General features: G+C 32.5%; 3 protein-coding genes, 1 long non-coding RNA gene and 1 pseudogene across 5 annotated transcripts; 1 reads left to right on the top strand and 4 right to left on the bottom strand.

Annotated features, from left to right (window-relative positions):
- Window positions 1–617: 617 nt before the first annotated feature.
- On the bottom strand, window positions 618–8,040 carry LOC103850242 (small G protein signaling modulator 1). 2 transcript variants are annotated; one of them, XM_033274585.1, is made up of 6 exons: window positions 7,713–8,040; window positions 7,248–7,383; window positions 7,125–7,174; window positions 6,658–6,711; window positions 5,193–6,470; window positions 618–755 (listed from the first exon to the last, which is right to left on the bottom strand). In XM_033274585.1, the coding sequence occupies exons 1-5, from the start codon at window positions 7,982–7,984 to the stop codon at window positions 5,198–5,200; spliced, it is 1,785 nt and encodes a 594-aa protein (XP_033130476.1). In that variant the 5' UTR covers window positions 7,985–8,040; the 3' UTR covers window positions 618–755; window positions 5,193–5,197. The 2 variants fall into 2 exon arrangements, with proteins under 2 accessions (XP_033130476.1, XP_033130475.1); XM_033274584.1 differs by lacking the exon at window positions 618–755 and having other exon boundaries at window positions 5,045–6,470.
- LOC103850389 lies at window positions 624–2,211 on the bottom strand (annotated as a pseudogene).
- On the bottom strand, window positions 624–4,791 carry LOC103850240 (DNA-directed RNA polymerase subunit 5-like protein 1). Its single transcript, XM_018656840.2, has 2 exons — window positions 3,103–4,791; window positions 624–3,030 (listed from the first exon to the last, which is right to left on the bottom strand). Exons 1-2 carry the CDS (start codon window positions 3,310–3,312, stop codon window positions 2,689–2,691), a joined length of 552 nt encoding a protein of 183 aa, XP_018512356.1. The 5' UTR covers window positions 3,313–4,791; the 3' UTR covers window positions 624–2,688.
- Window positions 8,041–8,335: 295 nt separating the features above from the next.
- LOC117126493 lies at window positions 8,336–17,187 on the top strand. The gene is made up of 2 exons (XR_004449095.1): window positions 8,336–12,421; window positions 15,781–17,187. It is a non-coding gene; the product is annotated as an uncharacterized LOC117126493 (long non-coding RNA).
- LOC103850239 (probable lysophospholipase BODYGUARD 2) lies at window positions 15,509–19,480 on the bottom strand. The gene is made up of 4 exons (XM_009126959.3): window positions 18,689–19,480; window positions 17,861–18,195; window positions 17,209–17,408; window positions 15,509–16,078 (listed from the first exon to the last, which is right to left on the bottom strand). The coding sequence occupies exons 1-4, from the start codon at window positions 19,236–19,238 to the stop codon at window positions 15,745–15,747; spliced, it is 1,419 nt and encodes a 472-aa protein (XP_009125207.1). The 5' UTR covers window positions 19,239–19,480; the 3' UTR covers window positions 15,509–15,744.
- Between the last annotated feature and the right edge of the window lie 542 nt (window positions 19,481–20,022).

Here is a 20,022-nt window from a genome sequence, read left to right as displayed (position 1 = left end):
TACACGACGGTTTGAGAATCAATTAAAAATTTTGTTAGTTTAAAATTAAATTGCTAGAAAATATTATATTATATAGTATATCCATTATGGATCATTCATTATTAAATTAAAATTATTATATATTTTTTCTTAACCTACGGAATTATCTAAAGTGATTAAGATATATATGGTAATTAATGATTTTAAATAATAAAGATTTGCTAAAAATCTGTATACTTTCTATCATTTTGTTTAATTATTTATTATTAAATCATTATTTACAAATCAAGTATATAAATGCTCTATGTAATTCAAAAATTTTAACCTCAAATAGAGAATCACATAATAAAAAAAAAAGTTTCAAAAAAAAAATTGTTTTCCAAATCACATCTAGTATAGGCATTCGACTGTACGGTTTGGTTGGGTTATTTAAGTTTATGGTTCGATCAGGTTGGTGTGTTTTTGACCCATTAAGAGTTGGTATTTTTCTCGATCAGATCGGTTCGGAACTAGTAAAGTTTAAGTCGGTTTTCAACTTTTTATGAAACCCAAAATGGAACCGAATTCATGTAATTCAACTTCCAAGCCTTGTGTCTTCTAGAAAGAGCCTTTGTATCAGACATCTCTACTTCTACCCATCCATGTTAATTTTAGCTCTCTTTATTTAAGTAACAAAATATTCCAAGACATGGTTCAAGATTTTTTTTGTTTCACATTTTAAGTAACAATAACAGCTGAACACTAACAAAGAAAGTGCAACAGTGGCAAAAGAGTGCCTCTTTCAGATCTTGTCGTGAAGATTGACGACCAAGTCATGAGCATCGTCAAGAAGTTTCCAAACATCAAGACGACCAGCCATGCTATTACATTCCTTCATAATCTCATCCATCCCACTGTACTTCTCTATGATCGTCTTTCTCCTCTGCAACACGCTTGCCGCTATCGCATATAGCAACAAATCTTCCGTCGGTGGTGCCCTTAACCTTATTCTCCCCCATGTCGCCTTTGCAATCCCTGTTCTTATAGCTGCTTGATCCGCCCACATTACTTCCCAGAGGCAAAGCGTCTGCTCAAATGTTAGTTCTCGTCTGAACATCACCACCACCATACGGTATACAAAGAAGCAGTCTTCCGCTTCTAGGTTCTCCAAGTGTCTGTACAAGCGGATGTCTTTGAACTGTATGATTTTCGATACCATTGAGAGTTGTCTCCTGATTCCAACCTCGTCTAGCCTGAAATTATGCCTTGCTTTACTCATGAACCCGACAAAGCACCAGAATGCGAACGCGTCGTCTTCGATTACTGCGAGTAAAGGAGATAGTAAGTCGCTCATTCCTTGACAGTAACCTATTTCAGGGTCGAAGACCGCGTAGGCTTCAAGGATGGCGACCAGGCGAGCTGCATGTAAGATCCGGCAGGGCTCCAAGTCCTCGTAGTCAGTAAGACCAACCTGTGTGGCTATTCCCCGGGCTTTTGTGTCAGACACAGCAGCTTGAGATGGTGAGTAGGGCACTCATTCATTATTGGCTCTCACTGCATCCAGGCGGATTATTCTCTGCCAAATTGTGTTGAATTCCTCTTCTGCCTGAGATTTTGGCTTTGATGATGGAGTCTGAGTGTCTTTTTCTTGGTTGACTTTACCGTGTCTTTCTGCTTCTTCTTTGGGTACGTGAGGCAAAGTCTCAGTTTCTTCAGAGTTGGTTGCCTCTGAGTTAACGGTTGTATCATGGCTTTCTACTTCTTCGTTCGCTAGAAGAGGTGAAGTCTCGGTTTCTTCAGAGTTTGTTGAGTCCGAGTCATTAGCATCATCTTCGGAGGTGACGCCACTCTTTTCACAGTCCCCATCCTCAAGGATCGATTCGGAATTCAACTTCTCTGATTCTTCAACTTGGATGGATCTCGTGGAACTAATGACTTGTTCAATATCATGGGAATCAAGAACCTGGCTGTCTTCGGTGTTGCTCCTCTGAGAAGTCTGCTTTGAGTCACTGCTATTTTCATTGCGCCTATGAATCTCGCGACACTGTCTCCGCAGGTTTTCATATTCCTTCCTGCAAGATTTACGTATGTCTAAGCGATAGGAGTTCTCAAACTACTACTTATTGGTAAATTCATGGAAACATTGAAAATGTCAATAACAAGCTTGCCACCTAACGAGAAACAGAGAAAAATGGGAAACTTAAATATTGGCAGAAAGTTGAGAAGCCATGAAACTCCATTGGTATAAGCCATTGTCAACTACGTATACAACTAGATCAAGTTCTTGACGAAAAGTTATTTCGAAGAACACTTCCATCTGACCATATTTGATTTAAATGAGAAAATAATAAGCAGCTGATCATAACCTTCTTTGCTAGTGAGTCCGGACCTGCTCCTTTGGTCATGAAACAAACTCCTCCTTTAAACTTTGAAAAGAATTAATCTCTGAAACGAAGACTGACCAGTCCACCGGATTCGTAGTCTACTAAATCCAAGCAGTCCGTCTCAAATACGACCGAGACAAGTGGACTTGCATATATGAAAATAGTGACTTTTTTTATCCCTTACTATAACAAATAAAATAAAAAACATTGAACAAGCAAGGTTTGTAAAAATCCAAATCCAAGATTACAAAACTAAACTGCATATCGATAGGTATAATAGTCCAAAGAAGTAGCATCACTTCTTCTAATCTTAACAACTTGCCCTCTCTTAAGAAGTAGTATTTTCTCATTTAACAGCTGTTACAGGATCAGAGACAAGGATACGTGGCAGCTGCGTGTCTTGCACCGTGTACTCTTGAAGCAGTTCCTTCTTAGCTTGATTGTCATGTACATAGTACTTGTTAATAAGCTTATGCTCGGTTATGTTAGTCACCAACTCAGCTTCCTCAAAGACTTCAATAGTCAAAATCTTGTTCAGCTCTATGATAGCATTCTTGGCTGCACCAGTTATGGGCTGCGGAACAACTATGATCCCTCGAGTGACTTTATCGTCTCTCATCTTCATCACCACGTCTTTTTTAATGATTGGGACTCCCACCTTAGGACCTTCCGGGTAGAACACGTAAATCTACACACCAGAGTTGAAGATTTGAGTATAAAGACTTTTCATTATGACTATGTTGTTTATTAGATGTGTTACCTTGTCTTCTGGATTTGGTCCCTTGTCTGCTGTCACGAATAGAGCTTCCTTGTTGACTTTGTTCATAGCTTTGTAAAAGTTTTGAACGAAGTCTTCTCTTTTCAACTCTATATCAGACTCTTCTATGTTGTAACCTCTGTCCTTCAGCATCTGCAGCACCGTGCGACGCACCTTGAAGACCCTTGTGATCTCATCCTCCCCCTCTGACATTCTCTTCTACGTTTTTTTTTTAGTATTTTTGTTATGCCGGCGAGTGAGATAGAGGTGAGTTTTAAAAGAGGGTTTACTAGGGTTTAGGGGGCTCTAGTGTTGTAACATGGTTTATATTTAACGCTTTGGATGTTCACTTATAGATCTGAATCTCTAATTCTGACACGGCAAGATTGTCTCTATTGTACCAGACTATAAAGATAAACACACAGAAACACAAACATGTAAAGTTTTCTTTTTGTCTTTCAGTAGATTCTTCAAAATTTTGATAAGATCATACTGGTGGAAACATGAGAGAATTACAGAACCATGAAAAGAAGATAAATCAAGGAAATGACTAAAGAGAAGAACAAAGAAGAAGTAAAGACTAGCTGAGAGAGTGACTTTTTAATAATTATTCAGTGTGTTTGAACATTATCGTTTTATGCTCTAGTGTTTGTATTAATACTCTAGAGTCCCATTACGGGAAGTTTATCAAAAACATTACTAAAAACATTACTAAAAACAAATCAGATATTTATCTAAAAAAGCTTTTATCTTCTCTAATCTCGTAATTCTCAATTTTGCAAACCCTAAACAATCTTGTGATAAGATGAGCTTATTAGATTCTTTCTCATTCGATGTTCAGAAAAATAAAACCAAACTTTATAGAAAACACATGTAACACTGCATTTAAATGTATTGACATTATCTTACTGATCTCTGAACATGTATTGCACAAACATTGTTCCATTAGGCACCCTTCTCAAAACCCTTATGTATAGTGCAATATTAAACCCCCAAACTATATCCCAATAGACAGTTTAACATTATACATAACCATGAGATTCATTCAGTATTGTGTTAATATCTGCGTTATTAGTAAAATTTAATCATTGTGAATGCTATTTATGTATATGAATGCTATTTGTAATTCAAATCTTTATATCTAAATCATGATTTAACATTAACATCTGATCATCATTATAAATCCATCGACCATGAGATGCATTTCGTATTGTGTTTTTACTAAAAGTTAACAATTGTAAATGCTAAATTTATGAGTCATATATATAAATGCTAGTTTTAATTCAAATCTCTATATCTGAATCATGATTTAGCATGTAGTTGCATAAACATCTGATCATCATTATAAAACTAGGCAATCATATTACTCTCTAGATATTGTCTTTAATACTAAATGTTGATTTACGATTCAAGTATATGAACGTTATGTAATTCAAATTTTTATATCTAAATCATGATTTAGCATGTGTTATTGCATAACATCTGATCAGTGCTTTGATTTACGATTTCAAGTATAAGAATGCTAAATATGTAATTCAAATTTTTATTTCTAAATCTATAGAGATTTTAGTATTGCATTAACATATGTTCATCATTAAATCATTATTTACGAATCAAGTATATAAATGCTCTATGTAATTCAAAAATTTTAACCTAAATCTTATAGAGAATCACAAAATAAAAATAAAAAGTTTCAAAAAATAATTGTTTTCCAAACCACATCTAACAATCTAAGAGTATATGCATTCGACTGTACGGCTCGGTTGGGTTATTCAAGTTTATGGTTCGATCAGATTGGCGTGTTTTTTTTGACCCATTAAGAGTCAGTATTTTTTCAACTTTTTATGAAACCCAAAATGGAACCGAATTCATGTGATTCAACTTTTAAGCCTTGTGTCTTCTAGAAAGGGTTTTTGTATCAGACATCTCTACTTCTACCCATCCATTTTAATTTTAGCTCTCTTTATTTAAGTAATAACAAGATATTCCAAGACATGGTTGAAGATTTTTTTGTTTCACATTTTAAGTAACAATAACAGCTGAACACTAACAAAGAAAGTGCAACAAGTAAAGTGATAGTGGCAAAATAGTGCCTCTTTCAGATCTTGTCGTGAAGATTGACGACCAAGTCATGAGCATCGTCAAGAAGTTTCCAAACATCAAGACGACCAGCCATGCTATTACATTCCTTCATAATCTCATCCATCCCACTGTACTTCTCTATGATCGTCTTTCTCCTCTGCAACACGCTTGCCGCTATCGCATATAGCAACAAATCTTCCGTCGGTGGTGCCCTTAACCGTATTCTCCCCCATGTCGCCTTTGCAATCCCTGTTCTTATGGCTGCTTGATCCGCCCACATTACTTCCCACAGGCAAAGCGTCTGCTCAAATGTTAGTTCTCGTCTGAACATCACCACCACCATACGGTATACAAAAAAGCAGTCTTCCGCTTCTAGGTTCTCCAAGTGCCTGTACAAGCGGATGTCTTTGAACTGTATGATTTTCGATACCATTGAGAGTTGTCTCCTGATTCCAACCTCGTCTAGCCTGAAATTATGCCTTGCTTTACTCATGAACCCGACAAAGCACCAGAATGCAAACGCGTCGTCTTCGATTACTGCGAGTAAAGGAGATAGTAAGTCGCTCATTCCTTGACAGTAACCTATTTCAGGGTCGTAGACCGCGTAGGCTTCAAGGATGGCGACCAGGCGAGCTGCGTGTAAGATCCTGCAGGGCTCCAAGTCCTCGTAGTCAGTAAGACCAACCTGTGTGGCTATTCCCCGGGCTTTTGTGTCAGACACAGCAGCTTGAGATGGTGAGTAGGGCACCCATTCATTATTGGCTCTCACTGCATCCAGGCGGATTATTCTCTGCCAAATTGTGTTGAATTCCTCTTCTGCCTGAGATTTTGGCTTTGATGATGGAGACTGAGTGTCTTTTTCTTGGTTGACTTTACCGTGTCTTTCGGCTTCTTCTTCTTTGGGTACGTGAGGCAAAGTCTCAGTTTCTTCAGAGTTGGTTGCCTCTGAGTTAACGGTTGTATCATGGCTTTCTCCTTCTTCGTTCGCTGGAAGAGGTGAAGTCTCGGTTTCTTCAGAGTTTGTTGAGTCTGCGTCATTAGCATCATCTTCGGAGGTGACGCCACTCTTTTCACAGTCCCCATCCTCAAGGATCGATTCGGAATTCAACTTCTCTGATTCTTCAACTTGGATGGATCTCGTGGAACTACTGACTTGTTCAATATCATGGGAATCAAGAACCTGGCTGTCTTCGGTGTTGCTCCTCTGAGAAGTCTGCTTTGAGTCACTGCCATTTTCATTGCGCCTATGAATCTCGCGACACTGTCTCCGCAGGTTTTCATATTCCTTCCTGCAAGATTTACGTATGTCTAAGCGATAGGAGTTCTCAAACTACTACTTTATTGGTAAATTCATGGAAACATTGAAAAAGTCAATAACCAGCTTGCCACCTAACGGGAAACAGAGAAAAATGGGAAACTTAAATATTGGCAGAAAGTTGAGAAGCCATGAAACTCGATTAGTATAAGTGAACGTACTGTTTCTGCTGTCGGATATAATCTCTTTCTTCTTCGGTGCTGTTTAAGTCATACCTGTGAGACGTTAAGTAGAATAAGGTTATAGTGTGTCGGGATGATAAAGATTACTAACTTACACAGGGTTCATTATCAAAGTATCTTAACGTATAGTGAGGACCGGGCTAGGATTAGTCTTATGAATCCTCAGGAAGAACATAAAAGGCGGCTCTGAGACTCTCCCATTTGAAACTCCTAGTTAATGAGTGGTTTACTGTTTATTCTAAGTTTCTAACTTATACCTATATAACATTAATCACCAGCCCCATAGTAAAATCTACACTTCAACATTTAGAACATACATACGAACCTAAGGCTGAACAAACAAAAAAAAACTCCATGGTAGCCGTAGAGTATATAATTGATCTAAATCATATACTTCAGCATTAAGTACATAAAGAAGGGACAAGGAAAAAGATGCTGATTCTTACACTCCAAGGAGGAACAGCCAAACCTCTGGTCTGATGCTTGGATTCACACCCTGAAACAATGGGACAATTTTGGTTAACGTCTGAATATCAGAAGGTTATCAAATGGAGCAATTAGCAACATACCCCACTGCGAACTTTCTTCAGAAATTGGACACCGCCATCACTGAGTCGGCCTTCCTTTGTGAAAAAGGCATTCCACTGTTTAGGCTGAAGAGCATGCTTTCTTCTCCTCAGTGACCAAGGCGATCCAATGCTTCCTCTGAAGAAATGAATTAGCAGAAAACAAGCAACTTCATTTAAGGAACAAAATTACACAAAACAAAACGTGGCGATCAATAGCTTTCTCCAAATCGTAAATGTTATGTTCATTTATGCCAATGATCAGAAGACCTAAGACATTGGTTACATTATTCAGTTATTATCTTTCAAAGGCTTTATACACGCATCAGGATCTAAGAATCTAGACTTCAGATCAAAATCAATGAGCATCAAACGAAAACTATTACTAAGCTAAGCATGATAAAGTAGTGAACAAGCTTTTACTTGAGAATTGAGATCTTTAGTGTTTCATTTTGCATTCATATATACCTACGGGAGTAGACGACGGTGACAGCCACCGCCACGACGGTGAGAGCCACGGCTAAGCCAACATTGGAAGGAGCAACAACCGACGACCAGAATTCGCCTGCGTATCCGTTCCTGGAGGCGCCACCGCTGCTGCCATCGGCAAAGACGATCCATCTCCCGCCGAGGATCAGCGGCAACAAGACCACTGCGACGAAAGTTACCGTCGATGCGACGGAGCGAGTGGCCGCCGCCACTTTGGCGGTCGTCGTCAATCGTAGTGGTCCAAACATCATCCCCAAGCTAGGGATTCGCTTCCTCCAAGATTACTGATTCTCGGAGTTCATAGCAATTTTGCTTTTCTCTCAACACCCAAATTAAATGAGAACTGGTTTAAGAAAAAAAGTCGTAGGTGGTTTGTTTAATGATTGGGCTCATTTCTTCAATGGGCCTTCATAAAGTTTTGCTAACACAAACGTCGTCTAGTACTATTAAGATTATTTGAATCTCTTACTTTTTCATTGTTTGACATCTTTGTTAATGTCAGTACCAGTATTTGTTTTCATTATTTATTTTTGTCATATTCACTATCTACACTTTCTATCATATTCAAATTTACTTAGTGGAAAAGGCCGGTGAGTCCATCAAAGTATATATTTTCTAATAATTATCAACTAATTATATTTAATCAATTCAAATATTCATAATTGTTGTTCCTTAAAAATATACATAACTATCTTAAAATATAGATAATATATTTTTGTGGAACAATTTTCTTTATATAAAAACTTGTATTTTCGGGGAAAGAATGTATATTTTATATTTTCAAGGAAGAAATATAAGTGTGTATAATAGAATTATCTCTAAATGTTATTATAGAGAAAAATATAAAGATAAGTTGGAGATCTTTAAATAGAAAGAAAGACACAAAATCAAAAAGAAGTTTGGGTGAAGTTATAAGGATTTGATGGGAGAGGAGTCGTTCGGTCTTCAAAGATGTAGGAGGAGCCTCTCGGTCCTTCATGCCGAGATGAATCTTTGAGCAGTGACATGTCTATGTGGGATGCAGATTTCGATTACCCAAATTGAGACCAACTGCCCTGACTTAGTGCATATGTGGACTCGCCGGCCTTTTCCACGTAGCTTAACTATTTTCATCTATTACGTTTCTATTTTGAGTTGTTTACTCTTTTCCACATTCACTAGGGCCTCACTGGTATAACCGTAGCGGTTGTGAGAGTTTGCAGATACGGGTGGTTGTAGTTTTAAATGGTTTTAAAAGATTTGTATGACTCATACTGCGTATAGAAATTGGTGCATTTACGGAATATTTATAACTGGTTAACCACCAAATACAACAACGGTTAAATAATAAATTAATAATATTTACATTTTAAATAATTAGAAAAAATATTAAACATCATAATATTATAATAAATATAAAAATATAATTTATAGAAAATATTTTTATTTTAAAAATATAAATTTAAGCAAAAAATCTATTTTGAAGGTTTTCATAGATTAGGGTCATTTTAAACATTTTTAGATATGTATGATTTTTTTTCAGATCTAAAGACTATATATTCTGACTTTATTGAAGACTTCTTGAAAGACTTCATGGCATGCTTCACACGAGCATACTTCTCAAGCAAACTTCTTGGAAATATTTTTAGAAGACTTCACGTGAATGAAGCGGCAAACTAAAATTTTAAAAGAAATTTAACTGTGAATTAGAAGACTTATAAGGTAGTCATCTAATTCGGAGTCAAATTTCATTGAAAAAGTTAGTTGTCTCTTGTGGTTAGGAGACTCTTGTTTTGATAGTTTATATAATATTGTAAATAATATCATCCACTTTATCTCCGATCTATTAAAAAAAATCTTCGTTTAATGTTTTTGATAAAAAAAAATCTTTGTTTAATGTTTAATTCACTTATTCAAGTTCTTGTAGTTATAATAGTATTTCTTTTGTTACGATTATGGTTATGCAAATTAAAGGGGACAGTTATAATAGTATAAAAGTTGACACAAGTTCAACACAACAATAAGTTCATAACACAATAATATAAGTTTCAAAATATAACAAATTACTTAACAATAAATTCATAACACTATATATATATATATATATATATTTATTTATATAAAAAGACTCTGAAGTTACTTAAATTTCATGAAAGTTTAAAATTATATCTTATGATCTAGTAAGACATTAAACCACATGACTTGATATTTTTGAAGTTATTTAACATCTTTAAAAGTTAAAAAAAAAACATATCTTGAAGTTACTTATTATTCTTGAAAATACAAGTTTACAAAAACTAACAGAAAAGACTTCTCCAGAAATCTTCGCTCAACAGAATTTTTAAGAAGCATACTCTTATTTGCTAGAAATATTAACAAACATGTATGTTTGTAACCTCATAATTATTATCAATTAAGTTACTAATTTTATTTAGGAACCCTAATATTGACTAATACAAACGAATTAACAAGAAGAAAAAAATTAAAAAGTCATTTTAATTTTATAGAAAATAAAAATTTAATAAATATTGACGTAGAAAATTTCTAAAGAAATTTTTATTTAGGTTATTTTTGCAATTAAAATTTTACGAAAGAAAACTTCTTAAGAAGACTACTCTAAAGCATATTTCTTAAAAAGACTTCCTATGTAAATATGGGCTTACTTTTATATTTGAAAATTTTTCGAAAATATCAGAGAAGACTACTAATGTATGATGAAAATACCCAAAAAAAATATTTATATGGGATAAAATTTAACAAATGAAAGTTTTAAAAAAAATCATTGGTTTGTTTTGCATTTGACTTTTTGTTTTAAATCATATTTGCAAAACGCTCATTAATGTATGATAAAAATTATGCGTAACTGTAATGCATACATAAAGATTGTTTTATGTTATGCAAAAACTGTGTTTTTTTTGTAAATCGTTTTGCTGTATAATCTCTTGTATAAAAATTGTTTTATTTTTCTTAGTCATAACCTTGGTTTGTATAGTAGTTTGTATAATAAAAAAATTGTGAATGGATTAAATTATTTATTTGATAAACTGTTTTGTAATGTGTAGGTTTGTATTAGACTATTAGTTAGTTAATATATGATATACAACACGGACATTTACGTGATTCAACTTAATCCTTAGTAATAAAAACCAACAACACAATATATTGAGTGAATTAAAATATTTTCGTATTTTTATATTATATATTAATAATTGTCTGGATGCTTTTATTAAGAATGGTTTATTAGTTTCTAGATTAGGTGTGCGCAACATTTATTAAACATTCAAGTTACCTTTTGGATAATATCTTAGAAAATAAAGAAAAACCATAGATAGTGTAAAAAATGAATGAAAAACCTTGAAAATTAATGAAAATATCTAGGTACCTTTTAGATATTTGAGTATAAAAGATATAGGATAATTAAAGATAGTGTAAGATCTTTAATATCTTTAGATTTGGTTAGATTAATGTGTTTGTTATTATTATTGTTATGACAAATGGTATATGTCAATTTTAGTTGGATCATTAAAACTTAATAATAATTTTGTATACTCTCAAAAATCAATTGACAAAAAGTTATTTTAATAGAATAGATGTCCTTTAAAATATTTTTTTCGCTGAATTTATATGTAGTCCATCCATTCCATACCACATATTCTCGTGTAATAAATAAACTTTTGTGCGTCTGTCAAGCACATAACTTTTCGTACTGAAAGCATCTAAAATGTATACATGTGTGGGTAACAGAGGTAGGTCTGTGAATGTCACATGAAGTAAATGAGAATAATGAAGACACTTTTCTCTCTAATCTCATCTTCATCAAATCCAACATAATCATGTCTTAATAATTCACCTATCCGTCCTCTTTCTTTCCCTATTAATTTTCATTTTGTATTAGGTTATTTGAATTTCTCAACTAACCCTTTTGACTTTCTCAATATTTACTTTGACTTTTCTTTTTTTTTGATCAAACCATTTACTTTGACGTAAATTATCATCGGTATAGTGATAAAAATGATATACCGTATGTGTTTACATATATATAATAACATACTTACATTTCACTGTAACGGTTTTGTTAGTCAATTTAAATTATGCTTAAATCATATAAATTTAAGAAAAAAAATATTTGACCTAATTTGATCCGAGATACGTTCAACCAAACATATAGGATCTTGATCATAAATCGATAAAATATATGACTTTTCCAATATATACCGTAAACATATGAGAGCATCATAACCCCAAAATGTTTAAGTATATACTTGTATCAAACAAACACACAAAAGGTCGTCAAAATTGATTTTAATATGACTTTAATATGTTTGTTCCTTTCAACATTCTATCTTTACAAATTGCCTTTTCTTACTTTTACCACCTACATTTCCACAAATCTTTTCCTAATAATATATATCTACCTCTTCCTTTCATCATTGCTTTCTTGTCTCCTTCTCTTTCACCTTTATCTTGTTTATAAATTATAGGCTTATCATCTCTCTTGTAAAAGTTAGGGTTCTTCTTATGGTCTCCATGTTCATCTCTGAAGTTTTTTTCTTTTGAGGGGAATGTTGTCTGGCACGAGGCCCTTAACACAGATCTACGATCGGTTATATATATAATATATGAACGATCAATTTAGTGGTTGATGACGTCGGACCAGGCTTCATTCCCCTCAATTACATCGCTTCGATCCATCTTCTAGTCATTTCCCGGTTAGCTTCAATTTTTTATACTTTTTATTTTGTATATATCACTCACTGAATTTCAGTCAACTTATATTTCTATATGACCGGATTCATAAAACGTTATTTGGTTATTTTTGTTGGGAATCTTTGGAGCTACCAAATCTCAAAGGATGAATTAGTAATTACAAGTTGAGATTGTTAGTAGTATATCTTTTTTTTTAACAAAGTAGTATTTCCAGAAGAAAGCAAGAGCAGATTCATACTTTGTGTATATCCTAAGTGATGAATGAGAAATAAATTCTCGTTTCTGAAGATTGGCAACCATAGCTTTGAGATCCATTGTTAAGGCTTATAGTTCGTTAGCTCTAGATAATTACTTTGCATCATTTAGTTATAGCATTTTCGTTGTTCCACAAACATTAATGGTTATGGAAGAAATCAGAAAAAAGAAAACAAGGGGAAGAACGTAGACAAGTGCGCGGATAAGAGTTTTTTTTTGCTTTAGGTGATGCTTACAAAAAATGACTGTGAATTAATCAGTACAAATGAGTGAATGGAGAGAGTGAATTCTCTTCTTGCTGCTTTTTTTTTTTTACTTCATATTTTGAAGCGTACGTATCATTCACAATGGTCAAAAACTACTGAATCAATCATATATATTTCACTAACTAAATAAAGTTTCGTATGTTTCCATCTCGATTTCCCCTGTCTTCTTTCCCTCAACCCTTCTCTCTTTCTGTTTACACCTCGGTTTGTAGGTTTAGTCAACTTGATTGTAACCTAGCTCTGTTGTTTTCCGATTACCCGTAATTTCTAACCTCCGTTATGCCCCTCGCGTTTGAAGATTATTAATATAATTATATTAAAAAAAAGTTTTGAATGTTTGGTCAAATATAAATATAACGGTTTGTAAATGAATAATTAGCACATCTACGTTACTAGTGATCACATTCATTCTGTATTGATAACGACATGCATTGAACTACTTTAAGCTCGTCTTAAGAATTTGGTTAAAATGTCACGTTTGGTTTATGCTCATTTAGTTTAGTCACCGCAGCATCAATTGGTGCGGCACCACCACAACAAGAATATATTGTTGTTTTTGAACTGTCTTTTACTTTCTTTTCAGTAAACAGTAAACACTAACTGAATTCACCATTCGATATTTTTTTTGGTGTAAACCATTCGATATTTTGGTATCTCTATCTCACTTTTCTTACCTATCACTTCTTTCTGCGTTTATATGCCTAAGATGCGACGACGAGTGTCATTCAACCATGCATGTGAGTGCATAAGGATAACGTGGAATCATATTCGATTTTCAAAAAGAACACTATAGTGCTCATATTTGATGCTTCCCAGCGGTCGAGTCACACATTTTACACTCACTCTAATTATTTGATACTTTCTAAGTCAATCAACAAAAAAGTTAATTGAAAGTACAAAATTTCTAAAAATAAGAACAATAATAATTCAGTAACAATAGCATTTATATGTCGTCTGTGGGAAGACAAATTACAAAAAAAGAAACCATCAGTTTGGTGAAACACTGGCAATTTTAGTTTTTAAAACTTTTTCATTTTATAAAAAAGTATCTTTTCAATAATTTAGTATCATAGACTAATATTCTAGTAAAAACATTATTCGATTAATATTTAATTATATAATTTATGTTTTTAACTTTATATTAAAATACTTTTTCAGATAACAATATAATATATATATAGAAATTATCTTTTTTTAATTATATTTTTGGATTTTGGTTAATTCAATATTCTATTTTTAATTATATAATTAAGAATTTTATTTGAATAATATTTAGTTATATAATTCATGTTTTTAAATTTTTACTAAAAGACTTTTTTCAGATAACAATATAATATATACAGAAATTATCTCTTTTTAAAATAATATTTTCAGATTTTGGATAATTCTTACTATTATTAATTTTAATCAATTATCTAATCAAATTAATTAAAAATCATTTTATTTTTTAATTTAGTTATACATTTTATTTATTAAGGGTATAAACGATATTAACCACTTTTAACGTGAGAGCTCGATTCCGAAAACTTACTAGTATATAGATAGATGTGTTTTACTAACAACTTTAAGATAGAAGAATTCATGCTAACACACTAAATGAAAAAAAAATCGAAGTTCCTCTTTCTTATAGATTAGATTTCCTATGAATTTTTATTATCGTATTTTGTCCAGACCAAATTAATAGTTACGAGATGAGTTTCACAATGCTACATGTCTATCCAATGGGGAAAAAAGAAGAAGATTTCTTTTAACCTTATCTATACTATTAAAGCAGGATCCTATTGTCATAATTATCTTAGGGGCATGTTTTTTTCACTAAACATTGCATGTTTCATTAAGGGCAATTAAGTAATATTAATAACAAATCTATATTGGGTCATTATTTTTGGATCCAGCCCAAATCAAATCTCTCTTGGGCCATTTGGCCTATTAAAAAATCAGATTCAATTCTCACTTTTTTTTTCCTTTGGGCCATTGAGTCCAAGTTCAAATAATTTTTTTTCAACTATTCTTAATTATTATTTTTTTTTCTTTTCTTAATATAATTTAAGCATTCATAAAAATAATTGAATTTTTTTATTGAAAAGTATAAATCTTTATTAAAAGTATATAATTTTTTAATTAAAATATTAACCCCATAATAAAATTAATTTATCAGAGTTATACCAACTTAATTCATTAAAAAAATAAAGTTTAATTTTTTTAACATAAATAGTCATTTAAAATGAAATACGATAAATAAAAATAAAATTTTTAAGTCTTTTATAAAATAAAACACAAATATATGAAAATATGACATTTACTAAATATTTGTCAATTGAAAAAAAAAACAAAAATAAATCCGCGCTTTGAAAGCGCGGGTCAAAATCTAGTTAATATATTAAGGTCAAAACAATACTAATGAATCACTATTTGAGATGTTGCAACAAATCTGGTCAAAAAACACAAGAAATTAAATTCGAATTTTATGATTTAATTTCTCTTGTGGATGCAATATTAACGAGCTCCAACACGCGAACCTCTCTCAATCACCGAATTCGTTCTAACATCGACAAAGAGGCTATTCGATAACACGTAACCACGTATTATTATTATCAGTTCAAGTGTCTTTACAAGAGGCTACGTACAATTTAGTTTTCTTTTGTTATAAAAGAAAAAATAAAATTAGTCTTGACATTTTCTTCGTCCAAGGTCAAACAAAATCTTAACTAACTATAAAAGGAAAGTTATATCTATCTTTTTGTTTAGATAGCATAATATACTCCATAAAAAAAGTTTCAGTTTTTTTCATCATATATATACATTCACTTATAAGTAGTTTTGGATGTTTGCCAAATAAGCTCAAGCTCTCGTGCAAACTCCTTTTGTCTGCCGACGACAATGGTGATGTGGTCTTTATCAGGAATGATGTGGACAGTCGCACGTGGCACTCTGGTCTTGACGCTGTAGCTACACTCCACAGGAATAACCTCGTCCTCGCCACCGTGGAAGATGGTGACGTCACAGTCCACGTGGTCACGGACATAGTCCAGATAAGAATCGAGCTTGCCTCCTGATCCGAATATGATATTGTGTAATGTGTGCCACGACCCGTTGTGTGTGTGACATAAAAATCCTTCTATCAAATACGTTCGCATCCTGCAAAAGAGTTTAATTTAGCTTATTTAAAATGTGTAGGTGTATATATATATTTTTATTTGTAGGTATATATTGTTTATGTATATGCTTACATTTAGTGGAAGAAACTATTCATATTAGTATCAGAAAAACATTAAAATTTATCATATATTATGATGATGCAAAATTTATCTTGTCTTCTGTCAAAAAAAAATTATCTTGTTAGAAAATTTCAAATGAGCTAAAAAAATTAAAACTATACTAATTTTTTAAAAAGTTCATCTAAATATTGTTTTAACAGAGCCAAACTAATCTGGATTTTATAAATTTAAATTCTTTTTAACTTAATATTTTTTGTATCTCATTTTATATTGTATAGTCTTTATAATACATATTTATAGTACAAACTCAAAACGTAAGTTAATGGGGCCAAATAGTGGAGGCGACACGGTAAGTCGTTTCCTGTGGTAAGACAAAAAAAATTTTTTTCTCTAAAATACATAAACCTATTAGGTTGCATTCTTGCATTTCCTAATATGGCACCACATATTTTATGTAAGATTTACTAAAGTGAACCATCAACTTCTTATTATTAGAAATATTGTATAACAATTACGAAACGTCAACTTCAAGATATTGAGTATATATAAGAGTAGTAGACGAGTGGTTGGTTCACTAAAACTTATAGACTTTAAGACATTTCGGTGTTCCCCTAATCTTATGAACCGTGAACTTCGGGTCAAATCTTGTTTACTTAATTTTCAACAAAAAGATTGTGGACGTACGTAAACCTTCGATCGGTCGTCTGATCAGTAAGACCATAATTAACCCAGTTTCTTAATTTGAGTTCTTAGATTCGGTTAAAAGATGGTTTTTAGTTTTTTTTTTAAGATTTTAAATAAGATATATAAGAGTTATTTCTTAGCCGAAAATTGTAAAACAAAAAAACAAAAAATATCAAATCATAAGTTAAGAATTCCAGTTAAGAGACCGGGGTTAATCATATCCTAAGGCTCTTCTTACACGTTTGCGATTTTGTTTTTTTTTTCTTGTAAATATCAGAACATATCAAAACGCAAACGAAGTTTGACAAAAAAAAATCTAAACGCAAACATAAAGATAAACATAAAGAACTCATCTTAAATATGTACCTGTTTAGGGTGAGGAGGCGAGTGAGGGAATCAACCAAGCGATGGCTTTTGCAGAGTACAAGGCAAACGGTGCGGCCAAGGTGCTCATACCAGCTAATTAGCGATGCACCAAACTGCATCGGTGGCCAAACGTTCTTAGGAGCTACTTTACTCATCACGTATTGTGCTGCTTGTACTCCCTTTGGCACCTTGTAATATGGCTGCCAATTTTATATGACTTCATTTAGTTTACCAAAATATTCTATATAGTTAGTAACATGAGGCCTTCATAATTAAGTTGAGAAAACACAGTTTATATTGGTCAAAACGATTTTTTACCAAAACTAATCATTTTTGGTTTGGTTGATATACTTTCTAAAACAGGAAACCCCAACCACTAACAAAAGCACGTAATATATCAAATAACTCCTATAAATGACCAATTTCTAAATTAAAATATATTTGGAAAGGGAGGAAAATCATACAACACAAAAGTAGATTCATTTTCAATTTGGTGACTACATTTCTTAAACCGGAAATACTTGTCTAAAATTTCCATATCGAAAGAGAAGGAAACGTGGGCTGATATATAAACGATTTAAGACATTTCTACTCATGATCACTTGTTTTCTAAACATATAGAATGGTTAGAAGGTATGTATCATTGACTTACCGGAGCCAAGAGAGTGAGGGACTTTATAGCTCGAGGGTGTTTAACGGCAAGCGCAAGAGCCAAAACGCAGCCTAAAGAGTGAGCCACTACGTGAAATTTTTTCAGTTTATACTGAGAGATCACCGATTTCTCAATCATCTCTAAATGTTCTCTTAATGTATACAAAGAGTCGTTTGGCTTTGGACTTCTTCCATAACCCATAAGATCTACTGCGATGAGCCTATAATTCGATTTGGCTGTATCAGAAAAGTTTGGGAAGAGAGTCTCTGTCCAAAAGGATGATGAAGATAAGAAACCATGTATGAATACAACGTTGTCTCGTGCCTTCTTATTATCTGCACATATATATTCCTATAATTTAGAAAGCTTCTAGTGTGTGGGATGATGACGACAAGAAGTTGTTCCTATCAGACTCAAAACAAGGCATAACCCTTTTGTTCATATGATTAATATGCTAAACGGCGATCAACTTTATAATTCTTGGAAGTATTAATTGATGTCTTAGTCAAAACTTTGTTTAACATTTGTTTTCTTTTAAACAGAGTTTTACTTTTTGTGAATTACAAAATATTTGTTGTTTTCCCTAATTGACTTTACAATAAATATTTAGTTTATTAATGTTGTCTTGACAAAGAACTAATGTGAATTGTGTAAAAACATCACTTAATATGAATTAAAGGAATTTATGTTTTAATTTTAGGTAAATGGTGACTTTTGTTGTCTCATGTTACTATTTTTATAACAATGAACCAACTTTCATCTCACCAGAATTTAAGGTAACCAAGCATTCCAATGTATGAATTTGGAAATAATGGATATAATTTTTACCTTTTGGTTGTTGAACTTTGACAAATAGAGAATCTTTGTTGGAAGGAGAAAGCCATGAAGTGCAAAAGCTGCAATGACAATCAGACCATCTTGGTGTCGTTGGTAATTTCTCAACGACCGTAGAATTCAAAGTCATTAATCTCTTGTTGCTACCACTTCTAGTCTTCTTCTTAGACTCATCATTATTATCACAAGATTCCACCACATTGTGTCTCATGATCAAACCCCTACAATTGAAGCATTTCACGGAGCTCACGAGCTTAGAGAGAAGCGAAGGACCGCGTGAGTAAAGTGTGTCTGAGATCTCATCGAAATGGATCTTAGTTCTTGTCATAGACACAACCTTTGAGTAATCTCCTCGTTCGGACACTATGATTTTCCTGGTCTTGGCTTGTGCCTCGAGTGGAGACGAGCAATAACAAGGTTTCCATTCGTATTCGAAGAATAAATCTAACGTTTTGTAAATGAAACAAAACAAGTAATCAAAAATGTCAAGGAAAAAGAAAACGAAGAAGCCTACGGTTTGGTTGAGCCACTGTGCAATGGCCATGATGTGTGGTGGTGATGAAAAAATGGTTTTGATTTGAATTTTGTGGATATGTATGTGAGAGAGAGTTATATAAATTAATGATATGTGTGTGAGAGAGAGGATAGTTTATAGCAGAAACGGATATATAAATTTATTGTTCATTTAACATATTTTGCTGTCCAAAATGATGAAATTGGGTGGGAGGTTGCATCTTTTTGGGTTGGCAAAACCTAAATTAGCTAATTTAATGTTCATTATAATTCTTCACAATGTGTTTATTATTTGCAATGAATTTATGGCTTAAGAGACTTTTGAGGGTCTGAAAGTACTGAGGAAACTGTTATAAACTAGTTAGTATATTTTATTTTAACTTATACTAAAAGTCTAAAGCCAAATGTTAAAAGAAAATGTCATAATATTTTTATTAAAAAATTTTCTTAGGTTTCTAATAATTTAGAAAAAAATATAGACAAATTAATAGTTAGAATGAATAACATAATAATTTAATTTAGTAACATAATAATTTAACTTATATAATCAAATTGAATTCAGGGTAGTTATGTTTAAACAGTTATTCTATTTGAATATACATATCATCAATACATCTACCATTTTTGTGAAAATAATTTAACTTATATAATCAAATGAATTCAGGAGTATATTTTGTATTTTTTAAAAACATCTCAACATATTAAGTATTAATTATACAATAGACATATTATTATATACAGTTTGATGTTGCTTAGTATTAACATATATATATATATATATATATATATATATATATACAAATCCATCAATCAGA

This window comes from Brassica rapa, chromosome A07 (genome assembly GCF_000309985.2).
Source record: "Brassica rapa cultivar Chiifu-401-42 chromosome A07, CAAS_Brap_v3.01, whole genome shotgun sequence".
NCBI classification, from domain to species: Eukaryota; Viridiplantae; Streptophyta; class Magnoliopsida; order Brassicales; family Brassicaceae; genus Brassica; species Brassica rapa.
Note: the sequence above shows the minus strand (reverse complement) of the source record. Positions and strands in the feature narration are given on the sequence as shown.